The sequence below is a fragment of the Capricornis sumatraensis genome, chromosome 2, assembly GCF_032405125.1.
Source record: "Capricornis sumatraensis isolate serow.1 chromosome 2, serow.2, whole genome shotgun sequence".
NCBI classification, from domain to species: Eukaryota; Metazoa; Chordata; class Mammalia; order Artiodactyla; family Bovidae; genus Capricornis; species Capricornis sumatraensis.
This window is the reverse complement of record NC_091070.1, coordinates 67,262,537-67,284,852: the sequence shown is the minus strand read 5'-3', so window position 1 is coordinate 67,284,852 and position 22,316 is coordinate 67,262,537. Positions and strand designations below refer to the sequence as shown.

Here is a 22,316-nt window from a genome sequence, read left to right as displayed (position 1 = left end):
TCTTAGTTTTATTATCACAATGGAACACTTGATACTTCAGAAAAATTAAACCAAACATGAATTATTTCTTTAAATTACCCAAAAAGTTCATTACATTAAAGGATTAAAATGTATATAAATAAAACAAGAAAATTAGAAATTGCCTCAATTATGATTCTTTCTTTAGGAGTAAAGAAATTTTAATACAAAGTGGAAAAATAAACCTAAGCTATTAACACATGTGTTTCCCTTCAGACAATTGTCAGTATATATACATATCCACATTACATAGTTATAGCTGATACTTAGAATCCATCTAGAATCTTTTTTAATAAATTCATTTTCTCCATTTATTTATTTAATTTTTGACTGTGTTTTGCAGCATATGGGATCTTAGTTTCTTGACTAAGGAACTAAAACTCTGCACATTGGAAGTGCAGACTCTTAACCACTGGACCATCAGGGGAAGTCCCTAGAATTTTTACGTTTTATAAAACTCATTTCCAATCAAAAGTCCTTTACTGAAAAAATCCACATACTTGTTATTTTATTAGTCCCATGATAGTATTAAATGGGTTAAGGTTGTATAAATGCTTTAACATTCTATTTGAAAGCATTTAAGTTATTTCTTGTTTGGTTTGGTTTGGGTGTTATTTCTTCAGAAATATTTCTAAAACATTCTTTAGAATTATGCAGATCAAAAATATAAAAAGTATAATAGTTGTTGCTATAACAATTGAACAATTGCATTCCAAAAGGAAAGCAACCAATATTAAAAAGTGGGCTTCCCAGAAAAATCTGCCTGCCTATGCAGGAGACATAAGAGACAAGAGATGTGGGTTCAATCCCTGGGTAGGAAAAATACCCTCGAGTAGGAAATGGCAACCCACTCCAGTACTCTTGCCTGGAAAATTCCATGGACAGAGGAAACTGGTGGGCTACAATCCATGGGGTGCCAAAGGGTTGGACACAACTGAGTGACTGAGAGATGGTGTTCAGCAATGACGTTCACACCAATGACGTTCAAATATTACTGTACCTACCTCCACAGCTCTCTATAGTAACAAGATCATATCACATTTACCATTGTTTTTTCTGGTCTGATAAATGTAACTAGTGCCTAATGGTTGCTTAAATATGAACTTTAATCACTAGTGAAGCTGAACATTATTACTTGTGATGACCCATTTTATTTTTCTAAATGTATAAATACCACCTATTGAAGGACAGTAAGTAGCAATCTTTCATATGCATCAATGTATTCCATATTTTTAAACATTAATTCTGTTTACAATTGCAATAAGCATATGTTAGAACATAAAAGTATGAGAAGTAATATAAAAATCACTCAAAAACCCAACAAACTTATCCCTTTCAATAGCTTATGCTATAGAAAGTGAATTTCCTTTTTCACCTCCCCATCTATCCCATCCACACTAAAAGAAAAAACACTCTTAAACATTTGATATATATCATCCTAGGATTTTTCCATGGCTTTGTTTATAAAAATGGAATAATACTCATCATTGTCTTATGCTACAGGCTCTTTTTCCTTCATATGGTATCACAGACATCTTTCCAAGATATATAGATGTACCTCATTCTTTTGATGGCAGTATAGGATTCTCTTACAGTAAAGATAACTTATTGAAACCAGGTTGAAGAAGGCAAAGGGGTGCCAGCTGCTATCCATGGTGTGTGTGTGTGTGTGTGTGTGTGCGCGCGTGTGTATTTGTTCCTTTTATTTTTAAAGTTGTTATTGAATGTGTTACAATATTGCTTGTGTTCCATGTTTTGGTTTGGGGCCTTGAGGCATATGGGAGCTTAGCTCCCCAACCGGGGTCTGAACCTGTACCCGCTGCATTGGAAGGTGAAGTCCTAACCACTAGACTGCCAAGAAGTCCCATGTTTCCTTTTTTTTTATTTTAGTTATGGTCTCATAGGTACCTCCAATTCCCTTTGCCTCCTTGATCTTCCAATGCAATCACCCAACCTCTCCTCAACCCTGCTCAATTCACAACCCATTTTCTCCATTTCTGGTGGACTACAGAGGGCCTTCAGAGAAGATTCCAAGTCTTACTAGCAGGCATCATTTCATAGCTAGGGTTTCCAATCTCAGCTGGGCGGTCATCACTATTCACTATTGCTTCCTTCTCAACCTCATAAGGTCTGTTCCCATCCTTTCCTACCCTACTTCAAGGCCCTATAACCACTCTACCTCTTATCCTGACCATATGGCTTGAACTCTAATTTACAGAGAACATTCGGGCACGACCACTCTCACCTTCTCTTCATCTCTGAACCTCCCCTTCTAGGCCATCCTTCCCTGGTTTCCATCCTAAGTCGGGAAAAGGGTATCTTGATTCCTCTGCAAGGCTTATCTCTCCATCTTCAGTTTCATCCTCTGTACTATATCTGCCTCATCCTTATCATAGAAACAAACTTATGTAAATACCATATTAATAATGTTAATAATAACAATAATAATAACAACATTTACATAGCACTTGAAATGTATCGGACCTGTTTGAAGCATTTGACGTGTGTTAACTAATTTAATCTTCATATCAGCCTATGAGGTAAGTATTAATTACAACTATCCCCATCTCACACATCTAGGAACTGAAGCACTGAGAGGTCAAGAGACCTGTCCAGGGTCACAAGATACTAAGTACAGAGTTGAGATTCAAACCCAAGTAGTCTGGCTTTTAACCACTATGTCCCATGTATAGAAGCTTACGTAACGTGACTATAACCCAGGTGGGTAATGTAAAGCAAAGTGGGGTTAGAAGGCAGCGTGGGCAGAGAAGCCTACCGAGCACCAAAACAAGGGAAAGGGACTCTCAGAGCTAGACGGGAAAGTCAGGGATGAAAGGTACCAGAGGGCACTATATGAAAAATGATGGAGAGGGTACTTCTGGCATTTGTTGCCTATTCTGTGAATATGGCTAGTTCCATTTCCTCCTGATTCCATCATCTCAGATTATCTCCACACAAGTAGTTTGCCTGACAGATCATGGCCAAAGCCAATGGGAATCAACTAGATGAGAGGTGAATGGCTCAGCACAAATCTTCCTCTACATGTGAAAAAGAGCCCAAAGCACAGCACCTTCACATACTCACCATACACAAGCCGCTTACTTGTGCTGGAGAAACTGACCTACACCATCCACATCCAGCCATCTTTTTATTTCACTGAAGTATAGTTGATTTACAATGTTGTGTTAGTTTCAGATGTACAGCAAAGTGATTCAGATAAGATATATACTCTTTTGCAGATTCTTTTCCATCACATACTATCACACAATATTGAATACAGCTCCTTGTGCTATACAATATTTCTTTGTTGTTTATATATTTTATATATAGTAGCATGTTCCTGTTAATCCCAAACTCTTAACTCATACCTCCCTTCCTGCCCTTCTCCTTCGATAACCATAATTTCATTTTCTTTGTCTGTGAGTCTATTTCTGTTTTGTAAATGAGTTCATTTGTATCACGGCTTACCATTCCACATGTAAGTGGTATTCTATGATATTTTTCTTCCTCTAACTTCCTTCATTTAGTATGATAACTCTCAGGTTCATCCATGCTACTGCAAATGGCAGTGCTGCATTCTTCTTAGTGGACGAGTACTAGCCCAGTGTACCTCATCTCCTTTATCCATTCATCTGTCAGGGGCCATTTAGGTTGTCTCCAAGTGGGGCGTGCGTATCTCTTCAAATTAGGGCTTTCAGCTTTTCCAAATATATACCCAGGTGCTGTGCTCAGTTGTGTCTGACTCTTTGCAACTCCATGGTGTGTAGCCCGCCAAGCTCCTCTGTGCATGGGGATTCTCCAGGCAAGAATACTGGAGTGGGCTGCCATGCTCTCCTCCAGGGGATCTTACCAACCTGGGGGTCAAACCCAGGTCTCCCTCATTGCAGGCAAATTCTTTACTGTCTGAGCCACCAAGGAAGCCCCATATGCTCAGGAGGGGGACTTAATACTAAACCCTCTGTACAGCCACCCAGCAAGTGTCACTCAAGCCTCATTTGAAAACCCTGCCCCAGACAGAGCACGCCCACTGAGATCACTCTGGCTTTCTTCCCTAGTATCTACCAGGAATCTGTGGCATTACGGCTTCCCAACCACTGTGTTTCCTTTTTCCTACACTACAAAGAAGAAAACTAATACTTCTAATGCCAGTCCTTCAAATCTCTTTAGGAAGTTAACATGTGTGACTTTTCTAACAAACCACTCCTCCCCTCCTTCCCACAACACACACACACATGAATACACACACACACATGCATATCTTTCCTTCACCAGGCTAAATAAATACACTCAGCTTCTTCAACAATCCTTCTTATGACCTGGTTTTAATATCTTCCTTATCTTTGTCACTCTACTATCCAAGTGTGATCCATTTTGCTTACCTCTTCTTTGATGTGTAGCACAGAAGCAACATTATACTGCTAACCTATACTGCTGCTGCTAAGTCGCTTTAGTCGTGTCCGACTCTGTGCGACCCCATAGATGGCAGCCCACCAGGCTCCCCCGTCCCTGGGATTCTCCAGGCAAGAACACTGAAGTGGGTTGCCATTTCCTTCTCCAATGCATGAAAGTGAAAAGTGAAAGTGAAGTCGCTCGGTTGTGTCCAACTCTTCACGACCCCATGGACTGCAGCCTACCAGGTTCCTCCATCCATGGGATTTTCCAGGCAAGAGTACTGGAGTGGGTTGCCATTGCCTTCTCCCATACTGGGTAAACCCTAAAGATTTGTTTTATCTATGCTGCTTCTAGCAGCCATGGCTTATTCTTCCTCTATTTACAGAGCTGGTGCTCAGGCCTTTGTATGTCCACTGAATTTCATATTATATTTGTGAGCCTCACCCTCATTTCATAGTATCTTCTTCCCCTAGCTCCTAAGAGCTAGATCCACTGCTACCAATATCACCACCACCTCCAGATTAAATCAAATCCTACTGCCTCAAATAATCTTAACCAATATGGCAAATGTGCATCTCCAGCCTCAGGCTACCATCAGACACGTTGGATTAAATCACTTTTCCAGCCCTCACTGATAATTGGTCCTGGGATCCAGGTGGCTCCAGGAGTGCCCCTTCAGGGCTCCGACATTGCCCTTTAGCTCACTCTTTCCTCCTTCTATCTCTAAGAGTGGTGTAGATTTGATCCTTTAATCACCAGTTCAATGGCCACAGGTTACTTCTTTTACATAAATCACTGATCTTGCAACAATGTTCCATTGCAACAGAGACAATAAGACAAACTACAAAATTAACCATTTACAGAAACTATCATTTAGAAAACAAGAGTCTCCTGTCTTTAGGTAAGAGGCTAACATATTGTGGCTCAGACAGTAAAGAATCTGCCTGGGTGTGGGAGACCTGGATTCGATCCCTGGGTTGGAAAGATCCCCTGGAGAAGGGCATGGCAACATACTCCAATATTCTTACCTGGAGAATCCCAATGGACAGAGGAGCCTGGCGGGCTACAGTCCATGAGGCCACAAAGAGTTGGACATGACTGAGTGACTAAGCACAGCACAGCATATACATAAATGACAATGGCACATTCTCCTAAAAAGAGTTACTTAATTTCCAAAAGAATTTTCAATAGAAGATTTAAACCCATTAATACCAACTAGTTAGGAAGCACATAAACTGAGCTTTAGACACTGTAAGTAACACCATCTCTCATTAAAAATAAATATGCAAAAGGGCAAAGGCCAGCTAGCCCCACTACCTCGACTTTGGTAAAACTAAGTCTCTAAGAGACTACGTGACGTATTCAAAGCAAAAGATAAGGCTACTGACAACACAAAGACTCCAGTTTCCAGCTTCCCAAACCACAAAGTACCCAGAAGTCTATGAGGTACAACAGGCTTCACAGAGTTTGAAACAGACACAAGATCATCCCTCAGAAGTACACAGTATGCTTCATAGGACATTATGAGACACTAAGCAATTAAAACATAAAGACAATACAGATCAATACTCATGGGCCTTTATCTGCCAGATATCAGTTTCTGAACGTGTTGACCATAAAACAGAAAATCATGAAATTATCATTTACATAAGAGCTTCTAAATATTTTGCCCATGAATGCTAGTAAATATAATAAATTTGCACATTTTACTTAACAAAAAATAATGCTAATGAGAAAAGAAAAGCAAATAAGTGCCATAAAGACAGTGTAGCACAGTTGTTAGAAGCTAACCACTTAATCCCTTTCTCTTCCTTTTAACAGCTGTATAAACCTGACGAAGGTACTCAACCTCTCTATGCCTACATCTCCTCATCTATAAAATGACGAGAGTAGTGTTTACCTCACTCTGTGGTTGTAAAGATAAGTCAAGAAATTGTAAACTATATGGAACGGTCCCTGGCATGTAGTAGGAACACAATAATTGTTTTTCTCTATTCATTTTTTGCCCTTCTCTATTTACATATTATTCTTTTCCGCTTAAATAATCAAGCAACTCTTGGTATTTATCGTATTTCCTTAAGTCTATCCAACCACCAATATGACATTGGAATGAAATGAAAGATTTTCTAAAGGAGCCAGGTTTTCAGTCAAAAACTAAATAATGATAAGGGACATGGCATAAGACAAATGGTCAAAAATCAGGAGAACCGAATCATGGATAATCACAGGCTTTGCCTGCCTTGGATTGGCATGTGTAGGGTGAGAAGTGCCAACTGTTCTTAAAACCAGTCAAATCACAAACATTTTATTCACCACATCAAAGTTTGCAATGCCAATCACCACCACCACAACTACTAGCCAAAAACACCTTTGTACTTCCTAAACATTCCTGCTTCTTTTACCCATATCAACAGACTCAAGGAGAAAAAAACATCCCTCAGAAACAAGAACAGAGGTTTCCCTAAAACATAATTCCAGTAAATTTCCCATGAAAAGTAAACAAATAATGAACAACAAAGAGAAGCACATGCAGTTGCCTGACTCTAATTGCCGCCGCTGCCGCTGCTGCTAAGTCGCTTCAGTCATGTCCGACTCTGTGCGACCCCATAGATGGCGGCCCACCAGGCTCCCCCGTCCCTGGGATTCTCCAGGCAAGCACACTGGAGTGGGTTGCCATTTCCTTCTCCAATGCATGAAAGTGAAAAGTGAAAGTGAATCGCTCAGTCATGTCCAACTCTTAACGACCCCATGGACTGCAGCCCACCAGGCTCCTCTGTCCATGGGATTTTCCAGGCAAGATTACTGGAGTGGGGTGCCATTGTCTTCTCCCTGATTCTTCTTAGGTAGACCTGGATACCCTTTAAGTCTGAGCCAGTGCTGCTGCCCACGGCGGCAAATAGGAAGAGCAGTTCAGCTGGACATGACCGTCAGGGGTGAAGAACCTTGGTCAGGATTGGTGGACAGTCTTGAAGGGCTCTGAGGAGACCAGAATCTAATCAAAGTCACTTACCTGATACTTACTCTCATGGATCAGCTTATGAAATGCAATACGAGAGAAGAAAGTGACAAGATTATAAGAGGTTAGACGGGAAGTAATGATGCTGAGAGAAGAATTATACAAGTAGGGACAAAAAAGAAAAGATTTTCAAAAACTCAAGGAAATGGCAACCCACTCCAGTGTTCTTGCCTAGAGAATCCCAGGGACGGGGGATCCTGGTGGGCTGTCGTCTCTGGGGTCGCACAGAGTTGGACACGACTGAAGTGACTTGGCGGCAGCAGCAGCAGCAGCAGCAAAAGGAACAGTGGTAAGACAGAGCCACAAATAGAAGTACTGGTTAACACTTAAAGAGTCCTGAAGTTCACTCAAGATAGTAGGATTTAGTAGGAAACAGAAAGTAAATTCTGCTGACGATTATGATTGACCAGCCCTGGGAGACGATGTAGATAGAATCATAAGTTCAGCCTTGCCATGATTCATTTTAGGTTAAAAACCAAAATTAAACATGCTGCCAAAATTCAGAAACATCCAATGGGCAGCTGGAAAAATCACAATATTACACAGCATTTCTAACAGTCTTTAAGTTGATTTAAGAGTTTTCTCTCATCAGCAAAAATGCATCTTTAAAAGGCAAGCAATTAAAACATGAAATAGGCTCAAGATGGATTTAGGATGTATTAATATTAATGAGTATTAATATTAACTAAGATCATGCATCCGGTCCCATCACTTCATGGCAAATAGATGGTAAAACAATGGAAACAGTGACAGACTTTATTTTGGGGGGCTCCAAAATTACTGCAGATGGTGACTACAGCCATGAAATTAAAAGACGCTTGCTCCTTGGAAGAAAAGTGATGACAAACCTAGACAGCATATTCAAAAGCAGAGACATTACTTTGCCAACAAAGGTCTGTCTAGTCAAAAGTATGGTTTTTCCAGTGGTCATGTATGGATGTGAGACCTGGACTATAAAGAAAGTTGAGCACTGAAGAATTGATGGTTTTGAACTGTCATGTTGGAAAAGACTCTTGAGAGTCCCTTGGACTGCAAGGAGATCCAGCCAGTCCATCCTAAAAGAGATCAGTCCCAAATATTCATTGGAAGGACTGATCCTGAAGCTGAAACTCCAATATTTTGGCCACCGATGTGAAGAACTGACTCACTGGAAAAGACCCTGATGCTGGGAAAGATTGAAGGCAGGAGGAGAAGGGGACGACAGAGGATATCGAGATGGTTGGATGGTATCACCAACTCAATGGACGTGAGTTTGCGTAAACTCTGGGAGTTGGTGATGGACAGCAAAGCCTGGTGTGCTGCAGTCCATGGGGTCACAAAGAGTCAGACATGACTGAGTGATTGAACTGAACTGAATATTAATGATTAATAATATATTTTTATGAACCAAAAATGGGAGTATTTGAGCTTTAAGTACAATATGTAAAGATGATCTAATACAGAATAACTACCAAATTTTTCCACACAAAAAAAGAATAGTTATGTCTCTTAAGACACAGAATATAGGCATATGGATCATTATTCTGACTTCAGATATTTCACAGGTTTATTTTGTCATATTAATTATAATATGACAAAATATGTTCTATGAATTACACTTTTAGCTTTTATTCAAATCCTTCCTGACAAATCCCCATGTTTTCCTGATGTAACACATGAAAACAGTCATAAATTAGTCAAAGGAAATTGAGACCTTTTCATACAAACAAATGGTTACCTTAAATAAAAAAAGACTTACCACATTTTCCTTCATCTTTCTTAGCTTTTCATCTATTTCTCTCAACCGATTCTGCTGATCCCGTTGTTCTTTGGTGTTTTGAAGAACCTTTTCTCCTGGAGTTACTTCTGTATTTCTATCATCACCATTAAGGTCAGGTTTCTAATAAAAAAAAAAATCATACACAGGCTGAAACTGTGCCATCACACATTTTTTCAGAGTAACTGAGCCCTGAAGGTTGGCTTTGCTTCTCATACAATATTCCTCCTCTTCAAAATAATACTTAGAAATAATTCTCTAATGTCTTCCTATTTGGGGGGGAAAGGTCCAATTGTACATAAAACAAGAGGTGGTTGTGCAACAATGAGAAGAGAATTGGGCTTCTCAAAGTCAGGAGTTTTGAACTCTGGCTTTTCCTGGTTCCTGACTGAGATGGCCTTAGGGGAATCAAAAAACCTCTCTGAGCTTTAATTTCATCATCTGCAAAATGATAATAACTTTAAGATCTAGCCCCAAAGTCATCATAGTACATCACACACATGCATAAATCTTAATAACTAACAAATACAGGCTGAAGATGTCCTTTGAAAAGAATAAACATTATGTAATGGAAGTATCTCATTAGGCTTCAGTACTATCAGTAATATTTGAATTGACAGAACGATATTCTCCCAAAGTTAGTATTATTTGTAGATAATTAAAAATGGATATTTATTGACAGAAATCTGGTCTTGTGTCTACAACTGAACTTCCTACATTTCCGCCACAGATTTCCTACTGTGTATTGTCATGAGGTAACAGGCAAAAATGACATTTTTTAAGTTGCCTTAGGCGGAATCTGCCCACATTCTCGTTTTTTAAACAGAGTTGGTCACCATTCCCTTTTAATACCTTTTTCAATGCCTTTTTCATCAAGGCCTTTCTCTCTTCCTCACTGCCTCCTCGTCATTCACTTGAACTAGTAGTTTTCAGACTTCCGTGTCACCTCCAGAGCCCGAGAAAACATTCAAAGGCTCAGGCTCCACCCTGGAGACTCTGACTCAATAGATAAGAACTAGGGACACCTGAAGACACAACTGCTCGAAAATTTGAGAACTACTGACTTAAAGCACGAAGTCCTCATTCCTTCATGGCTCTTTACGCTCATCTCTTGCTGCCTGGGTCTCAGACTCAAAACTCCAGGGATACTGCCCACTGCTAGTTCTCCACTCTCCATGCCTCTTCCTTCCAATTCCTCATAGAGACTCCTACTTTTCTGAGCTCAGCACAAACATATTTCCCGAAAAACATATCTCCTGACACACCCAGTAAAGGCAATTTCTTTCCCAGTCATGCCACATGTTCCCTCACTGCACTCACTACACGGTCCCTGCCCAGACAGGGATTGTGACTGGTCCCACCCTGTGTCCCTGTACCCAACACGAATGAGAAGCTGGATCAGCACTGCCAACAGACTGTAATTTCAGTTCTCAGAACTCTGATCACACCAATATTTTAATGAAATTCATATTGCATAAAGCCCTAATGCAGAGACTATTAAAAGACTATCTCAGTTTCAAGAAGTGACTCTCTTGCATCTTATTTCCCCCAAAGGGAACTCACTTCTGGTAGCTCTAGAAGCATCCACTGAGTAAATTACAAGTGACAAGATCTTTAAGAAGGAAACCTAATGTTAAGGAGGAGTTTGTAATAGCTGGTACCAAGGTCTCCCTGCAGCTCTAAGCATCCAACATTTTATGGCCCACTTTGAAGTTAAGATACACAATGTCTCCATCTGTTTGAGCTGCTATTACAGAATACCACAGATGGGGTGGCTTATAAACAACAGACATGTATTTCTGACAGTCCTGGAGGTGTGGAAGTCTAAGATCAAGGTGCTGGCAGATTTCATATCTAGAGAAGGCCTGCTTCCTACTTCCTAAATGGCCATCTTCTGGCTATGTCCTCACATAATAAAAGGGACACAGAAGCTCTTTGGGTCTCTTTTACAAGGGCACTAACCCTATTCATGGGGGCTCCATCCCATGACCAAATTACTCCCAAAGGCCTCCCCTCAAAATACAATCACACTGGGGATTAGATTTCAACATATGGATTTGGTGTGTACACAGTCTATAGAATATAATGACCTGAAAAACACCCAAACTGGATTTCATTTTTAAATAAAAAAAATATCTTTTAAAGGACATTATTTTTTAAAAATCTACAACTGTGATTTTCTAAAAATCATCGGATAGGCTAAAAAAGAAAAACAGAAAAAAAAAAATTGTTAAGCAGACTTCATCAATATTTTTAAACTTTACTTATCCAAGCCACCACTAAGAAAATAGACAAGCCACAGGCTGAGAGAAAAATATGACACATAAATATGACACAGGATTCGCATCCAATATATACAAGGAATTCACACAATTCAATAAAAACAAGAATCAATTTTTTAGAATCTAGTTTTAAAATGACTTGAACAGATACTTCATAAAAAAAGATAACATAAATGACAAATAAGCACATGAAAAAGTCCTCAACATCATTAAGTCATCAGAGAAATGCAAATTAAAGTCCCAATGAGGTCACTACATAGCCACTAGAAAAGGACAAAAGAAAAAGTTTGTTAAAATTAAACACTGGAGAGGTATGGAACAAGCGAACTCTTGCACGTTGTTGGTAACAGTATATAATGACACAAACATTTTAAGAACTGCTTGACAGTTTCTTAAAAAATTAAATGCTTGTCTAATCCTATGACTCAACAATTCCACTCCTGTGTCTCCATCTAAGAGAAATGAAAATGATGACTCAAACTTTGAACATGAATATTCTGAGCAGCTTCATGCACTTAGCCAAATGCCTACTAATAAGACCAGAATGATAAACTATAATGAATATTTGATGCAAGCTGGGACACTCACTCTTTCTCCCTGACCTCTGTCTTGTGGTTAGGTTTAGTCAGTGTTGGGAAGAAGTGTTAGAAGGTTGGAGGGCAGCAAGAAAAAGAGTTTTGGGTACTCTCCCCTTCCACTCTCTGCTTTACCACTATGATTTGGGCAGCAATATATCCCTGACTTGCCCATTAAGGGGATTTTCTTAGATTCAACTGAATATTCATGTTCAAAAGCAAACAGAGGCCACACTTGGAGCCAGTCAATTCAGAAAGATGAGTGCATGCATGCTCAGCTGCTTAGTCATGTCCAACTCTTTTCAACCCTATGGACTATAGCCCACCAGGCTCCTCTGTCCATGAGATTCTCCAAGCAAGAATACTGGAGTAGGTTGCCATTTGTTCCTCCACGGAATCTTTCCAACCCAGGAATTGAATCCATGTCTCCAGTGTCTCCTGCACTGGCAGCCAGATTCTTTATACTGAGCCACCTGGGAAGCCCCAACTCAGAAGGCTATAGGACAGGAAACACAGTGTCAGGTATCCCTGGTCAATGGGAGTTTTTGCTGCAGTCCACATCATAACAATACAGGTACAAGGGGCAAGGAAGCCACCCTGGCTTAAATATTTCATATCCAATAGAAGCTTCATCTGTTGAAATGACTCCATAGGTACATTATCTGGGTCTCAGCAAAGGACATTCCCAGCCACAAGAATCGCTGCATTTATGGTTTCCCCTTCAGGTCTCTATAATTCTTCCAATCCAGAGGTCATTTTTAGCATAAGCAAAGTTGCCTCCTATCATTGTTGACATTTCAACTTTTAGCAGATTGCCACAGAAACAGCTCAAATTGTCATGCTAAAGAGGGAGGAGTTGGTTAATCCTCTGCTCATGCCCAATATGATTACAATTTTGGATGGCAGATTCTTCTACCACAACTCTAGCCTCCCCAAATTCCAGTACAATTTTTCTTTTCCCTAACCCCTGGTGCTAGTCCCTAAGTATCCCAGCATCCCTCGTTGGCTCCTTTCTTTAAATCTATAAATAGTTCCTTCATTTCATTATCTTCAAAATCCAACCTGGGTCAATTTCTGTTCCTTGCCCAGAACTCTAACTGTGTATGTATGTGTGTATGTGCACACACTTGTAGAGAAATAGACTGGAAGGAAATTTAGCTTGATGGTAAATGGTAAGGTAAGGTAAAAATCTTGATTTTACCTTGTTTTTCTTAGACACTTCTGCATTTCCTGAATTTTCTACGGTAAACCTATACTGATTTCATATGCATAAAAAATTATTTTTTATCTTCAAGAAAACAAAACATTACCAAGCCTATTTTCACTCTGTTTCAACAACGTGACTCTCTGTACCAAAAGATACTTGTCTCAAGGTTAGACTTTAGCTGAGTTCTGCAAGTCACTTTTTCTTTCTTGGTCTCAACTTCTTCTGAGAAAGCTTCTTCCCGTTCTGAAAGCTGAGTCTGCAATTCACCACAATCAAAGCCAAGGATATATAAGATCTTTCCTCAGTCTTTGTCTCTGATAGCATAACCACATAGTATAAATATCTGAAAGACAGCATGTGAGGAAAGCAGAGGCCAAGAAAAGGTAATCATCTGTTCTGGCAAAGATCGCACACTGGTATATTCAAGAAGCTCTGTGGAGCCAGGAGAGGTTCTGTTGTCACATCCAAGTGCCGATCAGTACCGTCTGTTTTCCTGATCATCAGAAAGATCTTGATTTCCTCTGGGTGAAAGTTTTTAGCAGATTTTCTGACCGTGCATATTGTTTCTCTATTTCTTGAGTCATACAGAAATGCCTTTATTCAGTTAAACTAAAATTCAGTTCCATAAAAGCTCTCTATAATATGCACAGAACATCTAAGGAGGCACAAGAATAGAACAGATCATGAGGTCAAGATATTTGCTGATTTGACTAATTGATTGCCAAGGGATTCTAAGTTCATTCTTAGAAAAATATCTGTGATGTTGACTGGGCCAACAGGGGTCTTTGAAGCTAAGTAAACCCATTTCTAAAAGCCAAATACAGAGGAAATTACTCACGCCTTCATAAGTTATCTGATATGAAAATAAGGCATTGAGTTAAGGGCCAGAAAAATACAAACCTGCCTAAACAAAGCCATCTTGCCCTGTGTTTTCAAGCTAATGGTATGCTTTTCCACAGGCTACTGCTATTTCCTGTCATCAGATGGCTCTTTTGCCTGGCAGTACTAAAACTAAAGAAAAAAATCTTTTAGCCAGATTGTTTTTATCATTTTGAAATACTTCCATGAAATGAAAGAAATCTTGACTACACAAGAGGCTTAGCATAGAAAAAACAAGAAATATAAATATAAACTTGAAAGTAATCGGTAAAACACAGGTAGCAAGAATTCCACAGATATAATTGGGAATGTTTGCCAGGTGGCACAGTGGTAAAGCATCTGCCTGCCAAAACAGGAGGCACAAGAGATGCAGGTTCGATCCCTGGGTCGGGAAGATCCCCTGGAGGAGGGACCAAGAGGAGCCTGGCAGGCTATGGTCCATGGGGTCACAAAGAGACTGAATGGCTCAGCTTGCACATGCACACGTTTGCCAGGTTAGCATCAGAGGCAAGGATGTCTGAATTAACTTCCTGTTTATTCCTCAATCCAGACACCCATACTCTCATGGCATACTTCTATGTTTTTTTAAATGAACAGATGGTTAATAAGATTTATGTGCTTGTGGCTAACATACGTAAAAAACTCCTCAGTTCCTGACCTTGATCAGCATGTTAAGTAATTTGAGGTCAAGTAAACAGCATGGCCATTATTGGAACTCTGCAAATTCCTGGACTCAATAATAAAACATCTTTTAAGATTCACATCAAACCATGTTTTATATTCCCTCAAGGTTAGCTAACATTGAAACAGAAAGAGATCAAAAAAACAGTTAAATGCTGGTCAAAATTTTCTTGGCAATAGAAGAGGTAAATACAGCTACAATTTTCCTCAATCAAATGTTTGTTAATATTTGTTGGTCTTATCAAAATCATATACAACTGAATCAACAGTTTAAGAACAAGAAAATAAATTGAGTTGAGGAAAACCTTTATATAGTCAATTAAACTACCTGACTTAAGAACAAAGAAATTCCTCATATGTCAATGAGAGCCATTTCTGAACACTCTCCCAACCAGGAAAACAAAATCTAATGATGAACTGGAATGCTAGATTTAGTAAGACTGATTGCATGAGAGATGAATAAATTACACTTTTTTACAAGAGCCAAACTGAATAGAATTTATTATTGAATCCAGTTGTTAAGGCCTTAAACTGAGTGCTTACATAACGCCTATATCTTGGATATTTCTGGAGAAAGCTGGAATGTAACACAGCTGCAAGCAAGAAATACAGTAACTAAATTATAGAACATCACTCAGTTTTATGGTGGGATTTACAGTACGTGGAGAGAAATAACTGATTTGTTGGAGGTTAGCGGATGGATACAAAAAGGTATGCATAGTTAAACCGCAGATCCTAAGGAAAAAAATTGCTTCAATTAGTTCTCTTTTGCTATGATGAATGAAAATAAAAACCAGATGTAAAACTGCAACCACATGATATTACTCACATTACAGCAACAGCAGCCATTCTTTCTTCTGAAAGTGACCACAAGCTTTGTTTTACACTAAAGAAATCAGACATGTGAAAGCCAAATGCTGCTTTTAAAACATCTCCATGAAGCTAACAGCAAGGGCACCTACAGGAGAACATTGTAATCAGCAAACTCTCAAGGAAGAGATTCCTCATCTGCCCCTTTCACAACAACCAATACTTCCTTAATCTCAGAGTCACCTCTCTGGAGCCCCTCAAATTATTGATTCATCCTGGGCTTATGTGCCTACCAGTTTAGCATCTTATTGTTGCCACAGTCAGGTAAGTCAGAAACCCCACGTGTTTCAACTTGTTTGGGAAACTATTTTCTTGATCAAAATTTTAAAACTTTCAAATGAATTTTTTAAAAATATCACTCCTTATTAAAATACCACTCCTTCATCAAAATTTCCTTTCCCTGTGCTCCCCCAACATAAGTTTTCCAGACTTCCCATAAGATAAGTTCCCGTATTGTGGTACTTCTTTCACTGAATGGTCGGCCCACTGCACAAATTGGTCTATGTTTATACATCCTATCCTCTAGTATCCTACAAGCTGCTTTAAGGTCGGAGGTATAGCCACATACTAATCTGGATACTCAACTTCCACCACCACGTCATCTCTCATGAAATAACAGGCATCCAAAGACATTTTGATGGCCTGGGTAGGGGCTGGGCAAGTTATTTAAATGCAAGAAGCAGGCCCATGTTTTGTAGGCAACACAATATGACGTGATGGATGGTGTACCAAATTGGAGAACTTGTGCTTCATGGAAAGCAGCAGTTGCTACTCAGCTCAGTCCTATACTTTGTCAATCAGGGCTTCAAGCCTAATGTTGCCAGATTTTCTAATTTTTCAAAAGAAACTAGAAATCTGAACTTTTTATATGAATATGAGTTCACCCATTTTCACCAGTTTTCAACCTCATACGATGTGATGGTGGCCTTCTCCAGGGACTCTGACCTCCTCTACCTCACTCACTGGTTTCTCTTCCTCCTCCTATCCCTCACTTGAAATGAACTTTCTTGATATTCCTTATGGATGTGCTTTCTCTCTCTCCTCTGAACCAACAAAGCACTTTGCTCATAGCCTTCTATTGTTCTTACCTATGATGTCTTGTACCACAGTTATCTATATATATTCTGTGCCTCCCATAAGGCAATAAGTTCCTTAAATCACTTATTATATTAATAATAACATCTTTGGCTGAGTTTCAGGTCAGACACTGTGCTAAGTACTTTACACATAGTAACTTGTAACTCGCCTACACTTCAAAAGAACCCTCAGGAATAATATTATCATTACTATTTTACAGATGAAGAAACTGAGGTTTAAAGTGCTTCTAATTAACACCCACGTCCTCAGAGCCAGTAAGTGGAAGAGCCAGAACCTTAAACAAGGCTTTCTCACTCCACAGTTCTATATGTTCCTGACTCATCTTTAAATGCTCTACAATTCCTTGCATGCAGTGAGCACTTGATTAACATTTGTTAATTGATTGTTGAAAATAGAAATTTATATTCCACTTAAAAGACATTTTTTTCTTAAGGAACATGGAGAAAAATTACTGATGAGTTAATGGTTTGCAGAAAGCTTAAAAACACCATGACTATGCATTATGAATATTTGTGGTTCAGCAATAGATTGGAGGCCATTCACCAACTGAATAGATATGCAGGGTTTATCCTGAGATACTTTTCAGTGTATTATTCAAAAAGAATTCCAATCCAAAAATAATATCCGTAAAGTAATCTGCCATGCTAGCATTTCTAGCTTGAAAATTCAATGTGCAATACTGGTTTTAGTTAGAAATGAGGAAATGCCAACAGGAGATTTAATAAAAGCTCAAAAGAGGTTTTTGTTTTTTTTTTTTTTTTTGCATACAAGGAGCATTAATTATCTCCTTTCAATAACTAGGATGTCACATTTCTGTTTCTGCATCCAATGGGAGTCCCAAAATGCAGTTTTCTCTTTTCTCTAAATATAATTTGTTTCACATAAAAATATATAATATCAGTATATAACAACTAAGTAATGTACTGGTTTTCCCTTTTATTATTTTTTAAATATTTTATTTAAATCATAAATGCTAACTTTGAAATGTGATTTAGATGACAATGACAGCATCTGATCATTTTCATGCTTTATCAGAAGTTCTAATGGCTGAACAAATCTCTAAATTCTAAGTCTCTCTTTCAAGAATAACATTTGATGATTGTGAAAAAGACATTTTCTGTATTTAGGACCATTATCCAGCTTTGAGATCTCAGCAACCTTTGAAATCTAACAACAATAACAACAACAAAAATCAGCTATAACAGAGACAGAACAAAGAATATCCCTGAACAATTTTATTCCCCTGTCCTGGCTTCCTCCTTTTGGGAATGGGTACCCAGTAAACATAAATAAACTAGCAGCAAAAGTGCTGATGTGTCAAAGTCCTAGGGTATATTTGGGTGAGGACAGAGATTCTATAGTTCTCTCTTAGAACTCTGCCCCCAATCCAGAAAACAGTGGTTCCCACTACTACCACTGAGCTGTGTAAAGGGCTCAGAGGCAGCTATGCCTGGTCCTTAGTAATTTAAGGAAGCTGTGATGACTCCATAAAGGTTCCCTCACAACCAAACTTTCTTGGGAGCATATTAACACTGCTCCTTTCTCTTAAGGTAGTTCAACTGACCCAAATCCAGATCCCTAATCTTCAACTGACAGCTTGAAGAAAAGATTAACTATAAAGTAGAATTATTACCTATAGACTACTGATAGTAGTCTATAAGTATATAGAAGTATATAAAAATATTTAAATTTAAGTATATAAAAATATTTAAATTTTTTAAAAAACAAGTAAAGTACAAGTAAAAACAAGTACAAGCATCTAATATTGTACAGAAAATGATTTGGTGATGTGTTTACAAAATTGATGGAGGCTTAGTAGACTAACGAAAGACCAGCCATTTTCTCTTCAGGCAAAATTACCACCCAACTGCAAACTAGATCCCACAAAATACTGACACCTAGGGCAGGAAAAGAATTTACTTTTCCAAAGATGCTGTCATTCTTCTATTTTTCTCCACCTTCTACTAGCTACATAAAAGAATACCTGGGAACTAGCAAGAGAAGAATCCTCACAGAATAGAAGCCATCAGCATGGTGAGCTTCGTTGTTTAGTCACTCATTGTGTCTGACTCTTTGAGACCCCATGGACTGTAGCCCACCAGGCTCCTCTGTCCATGGGATCTTCCGGGCAAGAATACTGCAGTGGGTTGTCATTTCCTTCCCCAGGGGATCTTCCCGACCCAAGGATTGAACCCACATCTCCTACAAGTCTCCTGTACTGCAGCCAGATTCTTTACCACTGAGCCACAGGGAAACCCCTATGGTGAGCTTCACTGCTCGTTAAATTAGAGGAGCTAGAAGAATGTGGCAGAGAAAGGGACAGGTGACTATCATTGCTAACTCCTAGAACCAAGGAACAGAGAGAAATAAAGCTCTCAAAGGAATGAGTGCTGTGTTGATTCTCTTCCCTCTCCTCTTCTCTGTTCATGATCAAGAATTAGCTTAAGTCATAAAGATATTAAAATAAATATTTCCTCAGTAACCCCATCCTAGCAAATTATCAATTGAAAGAATAATGAACAGAAAGTCAGCCAGGGAAAATACACACTGTTTTGGAAATCACTATCACTACAATTATAGTCATGGGAAAAGCAATTGGGAAGAAATCTCTTTAGTTAACAAGCAGATTGCCAAATGATGTGAACTAGCGTAGGTACATATAAACCTGAAATCTAGATTCAGGCTCTTGAATCAAATATACCTTATTATTCTGATGTTCTGGTCTTGGAGAAGAGCTGAAAATTGTTGGGAAGATGGCAGAAAGTTCTTGGAGTTTTGTATCAATTTCAGCAAGCTGCTGATGCTGGGTGACTGCAAGTGTGTATCCTTCTCCCGGGACCAGCCAGCCATACTGACCTCCCTAAAAGGAAACAAGGGTCAACAGGTCATTCTCACACTACGTTTTTCCCAAAATATACCTTTCAAATAGCCACATCAATGCTCCTCACAAAAACAAATAAAAATTTAAAATTAAAAAAACAGAATTAACTTGGGATAGTACAAGAAAAGAATTAAATAGTTTCAGGTTTCATTATCTGCCAACTCTGCATAAAGTATATTCTTATATTTTGCAGGGCTTTCCCACTATGGAATAAATCTCTTAGCCTCAAAGTCTGAGTCTCATAACATCCATATTTCTCCACTCTGGAAAAGTGGTTTGTTGAATAGGAAGAAATCATGTTTACACTATAGTGGACATGTTGTTTTCAAATTTTGTCCCTGAAAAGCAATTGAGTCTATAAACTCGGTTGTTTGGGTTTCAAGATCACAACTGGTCATTCAACCAACATTAGTTTCTCTTTTTTATTTTTAGTTTTGTAAATTAATTTTTATCAGAGTATGGTTGCTTTACAATGTTGTTTTGGTTTCTACTATACAGCAAAATGAATATATGTATATGTATACCTATATCCCCTCCTTTGGCTTTCCTTCCCATTCAGGCCACAACCGAGCATTTAGAGTTCTTTGTGCTATATGGTATGTTCTCATTAGTTATCTATTTTATACATAGTATCAACAATGTATATGTGTCAATCTCAATTTTAGTTTCTTCACAGGTTAAAAGCCATTCATAATATTTCATTCAAAAATCCCCTAATGGACATATGTATACCTGTGGCTGATTCATGTTGATGTTTGGCAGAAAATAACAAAATTCTTTAAAGCAATTATCCTTCAATTTAAAAATAGATTTAAAAATTTTTTTAATCCCCTACTGTGGGGAGGCCATATACTGGGCAGTAGTGATTCAATATGAATCTCACACATTCCTGCCTTTAGGAGTTCTCAGTCCCTTGACAGCAAAGATTTTAACAAGGTGTGAAAAGTATTGGTAAATCCAGGGCTCCACGGGGTTGAGGGAGGGTCAACTAGCCTCTCTGAACAGGAAAGAGCAAGGAGAAAAAGTGTTTGGAGAAGGCTTCCTAAAGGAAATAATCAATCTTAGTAACATCTTAGAGAAACAACACAATTAGCTGTGCACTTTAAAACTGGAGCTGGTGAGGGTGAGATGAGAGACAGAAAATCCAGTTAAGAAGCAAAAGCCACAATCTAAAAGAAAAGTGATGAGTGTCTGAATTTGGAATGTTTCCTAGGAATGCAGAACACAGACCCAATTCCAGAGATACTTAGGAAGCAGAATGTACAGAATCTGGAGATAATTTGATGGAAGAATGAGAGAGGAGTATGAATCAAGCATAAAAACCAAATTTCTGATTTTTATCAACTAGGGGGATAGTGGTCATATGGACCAAAATAAGAAATACCCAGACACACTGTAGGTTTGAGGAGGCAAATGATAATGAATTCTGTTTGGGGCCTTTCAATATTCACAGATACCCCTAGGATATCCACCGATTATGTCAGGTAGTTAAATATGTTTGTCTGAAGTCCAAGATAGAGACTTAGAAATAAGTATTTTGGACTCACCCATAATTCTATAGTGGTTCAAACCCTCAGGGAATGGGTGAGGTCACAAAGAGAAGCAAGAAGGCAGAAGAACCATGAAGAACACTAAGAATAAAGGGGCAGATGGAGGGCAAGGAAGCCTAAGAATTTCATGTCCTTTGGTTTCATGACTCTAAAACCAGGGATCAATCCCTAAGTGGTAACCAGAAAAAGCACATGCAAAAACTTATGCAGAAAGACTTAACATGTGTCTCTCCCTGGCCCCAGCATCCTATCTCCCTTCCTGCTTCAGTGACACGAATACTGCATAAGCCTCTCTAGGGAACAGGTCCCCACCAGACACTCCTTCTCCCTACCCACTGGCATCAAGACCAGCAAATGAACTAGATGCAGTCAGTTGGAAGTAAACACCCTGCCTGGACTTAGACTCTTGAGGGAGACAGAGATTCAAAGATGCCAGGAAGGTGAGGAAGAGGTTAATGGTGACAGCAACAGCAGTGAGGAGCCAGTGTTGGAGCAGGGAAGGCGGCGGCAGTGATCGCTAGCATGGGTGTCTGGTATCTGGCCGCTGCAGTGCAACCCTGAACTAGCCTGCTTCTGAGGAGTTTCTAGGGCCATCTTCTGGCTATTTTTTCTGGCCATTTTCTTGATTTCTGCCTGGTTTACAAACTTGGTCCTTCAAACTTTCCACTGTGCCTTTGAGCTACCCACGTCTCCCGAAAAATTCATTTTCTCCCTTTTTTAATCAAAATTTGCCTCCATTTCTTGCAACCCAGAACACTGAATTTTTTTTTGCCATGTTACTTATAATAAAGGATAATTGCATAAAGTCTGAAAGTAGGGAGAAAGTGAGATTATACTATATCCACAGAAGACATACTATAGCAATAAACATTTAAAATTTACTTGCAAGTTGGCATATGAAAATTACACATAATTATAAAAAAAAAATCTAACTAGTCACAAATAAATTCTGATCTTTTCTCCTAAGTAAAAGTGACATAAATACTGTATGACCTAAAAGAGAAATAAGAATCTGACAGGAAAAAAAAACAACTATGGAATCAATGATTAAATATTGGTTAATAAATTTTAAATTCTTGTTTGAATGGAATTCTTTTTAAATGACACTGGA

General features: G+C 38.8%; 1 protein-coding gene across 1 annotated transcript in view; it reads right to left on the bottom strand.

The window, feature by feature from the left end:
• Positions 1-22,316, bottom strand: part of FSIP1 (fibrous sheath interacting protein 1) — a 182,655-nt gene that overhangs the window by 113,654 nt on the left and 46,685 nt on the right. Inside the window, exons 8-9 of the mRNA XM_068992792.1 lie at positions 19,476-19,634; positions 9,165-9,305 (exon numbers count right to left, since the gene is read on the bottom strand). Of these exons, the coding sequence (XP_068848893.1) occupies positions 9,165-9,305; positions 19,476-19,634 (300 nt within the window). The remainder of the gene's footprint in view (positions 1-9,164; positions 9,306-19,475; positions 19,635-22,316) is intronic.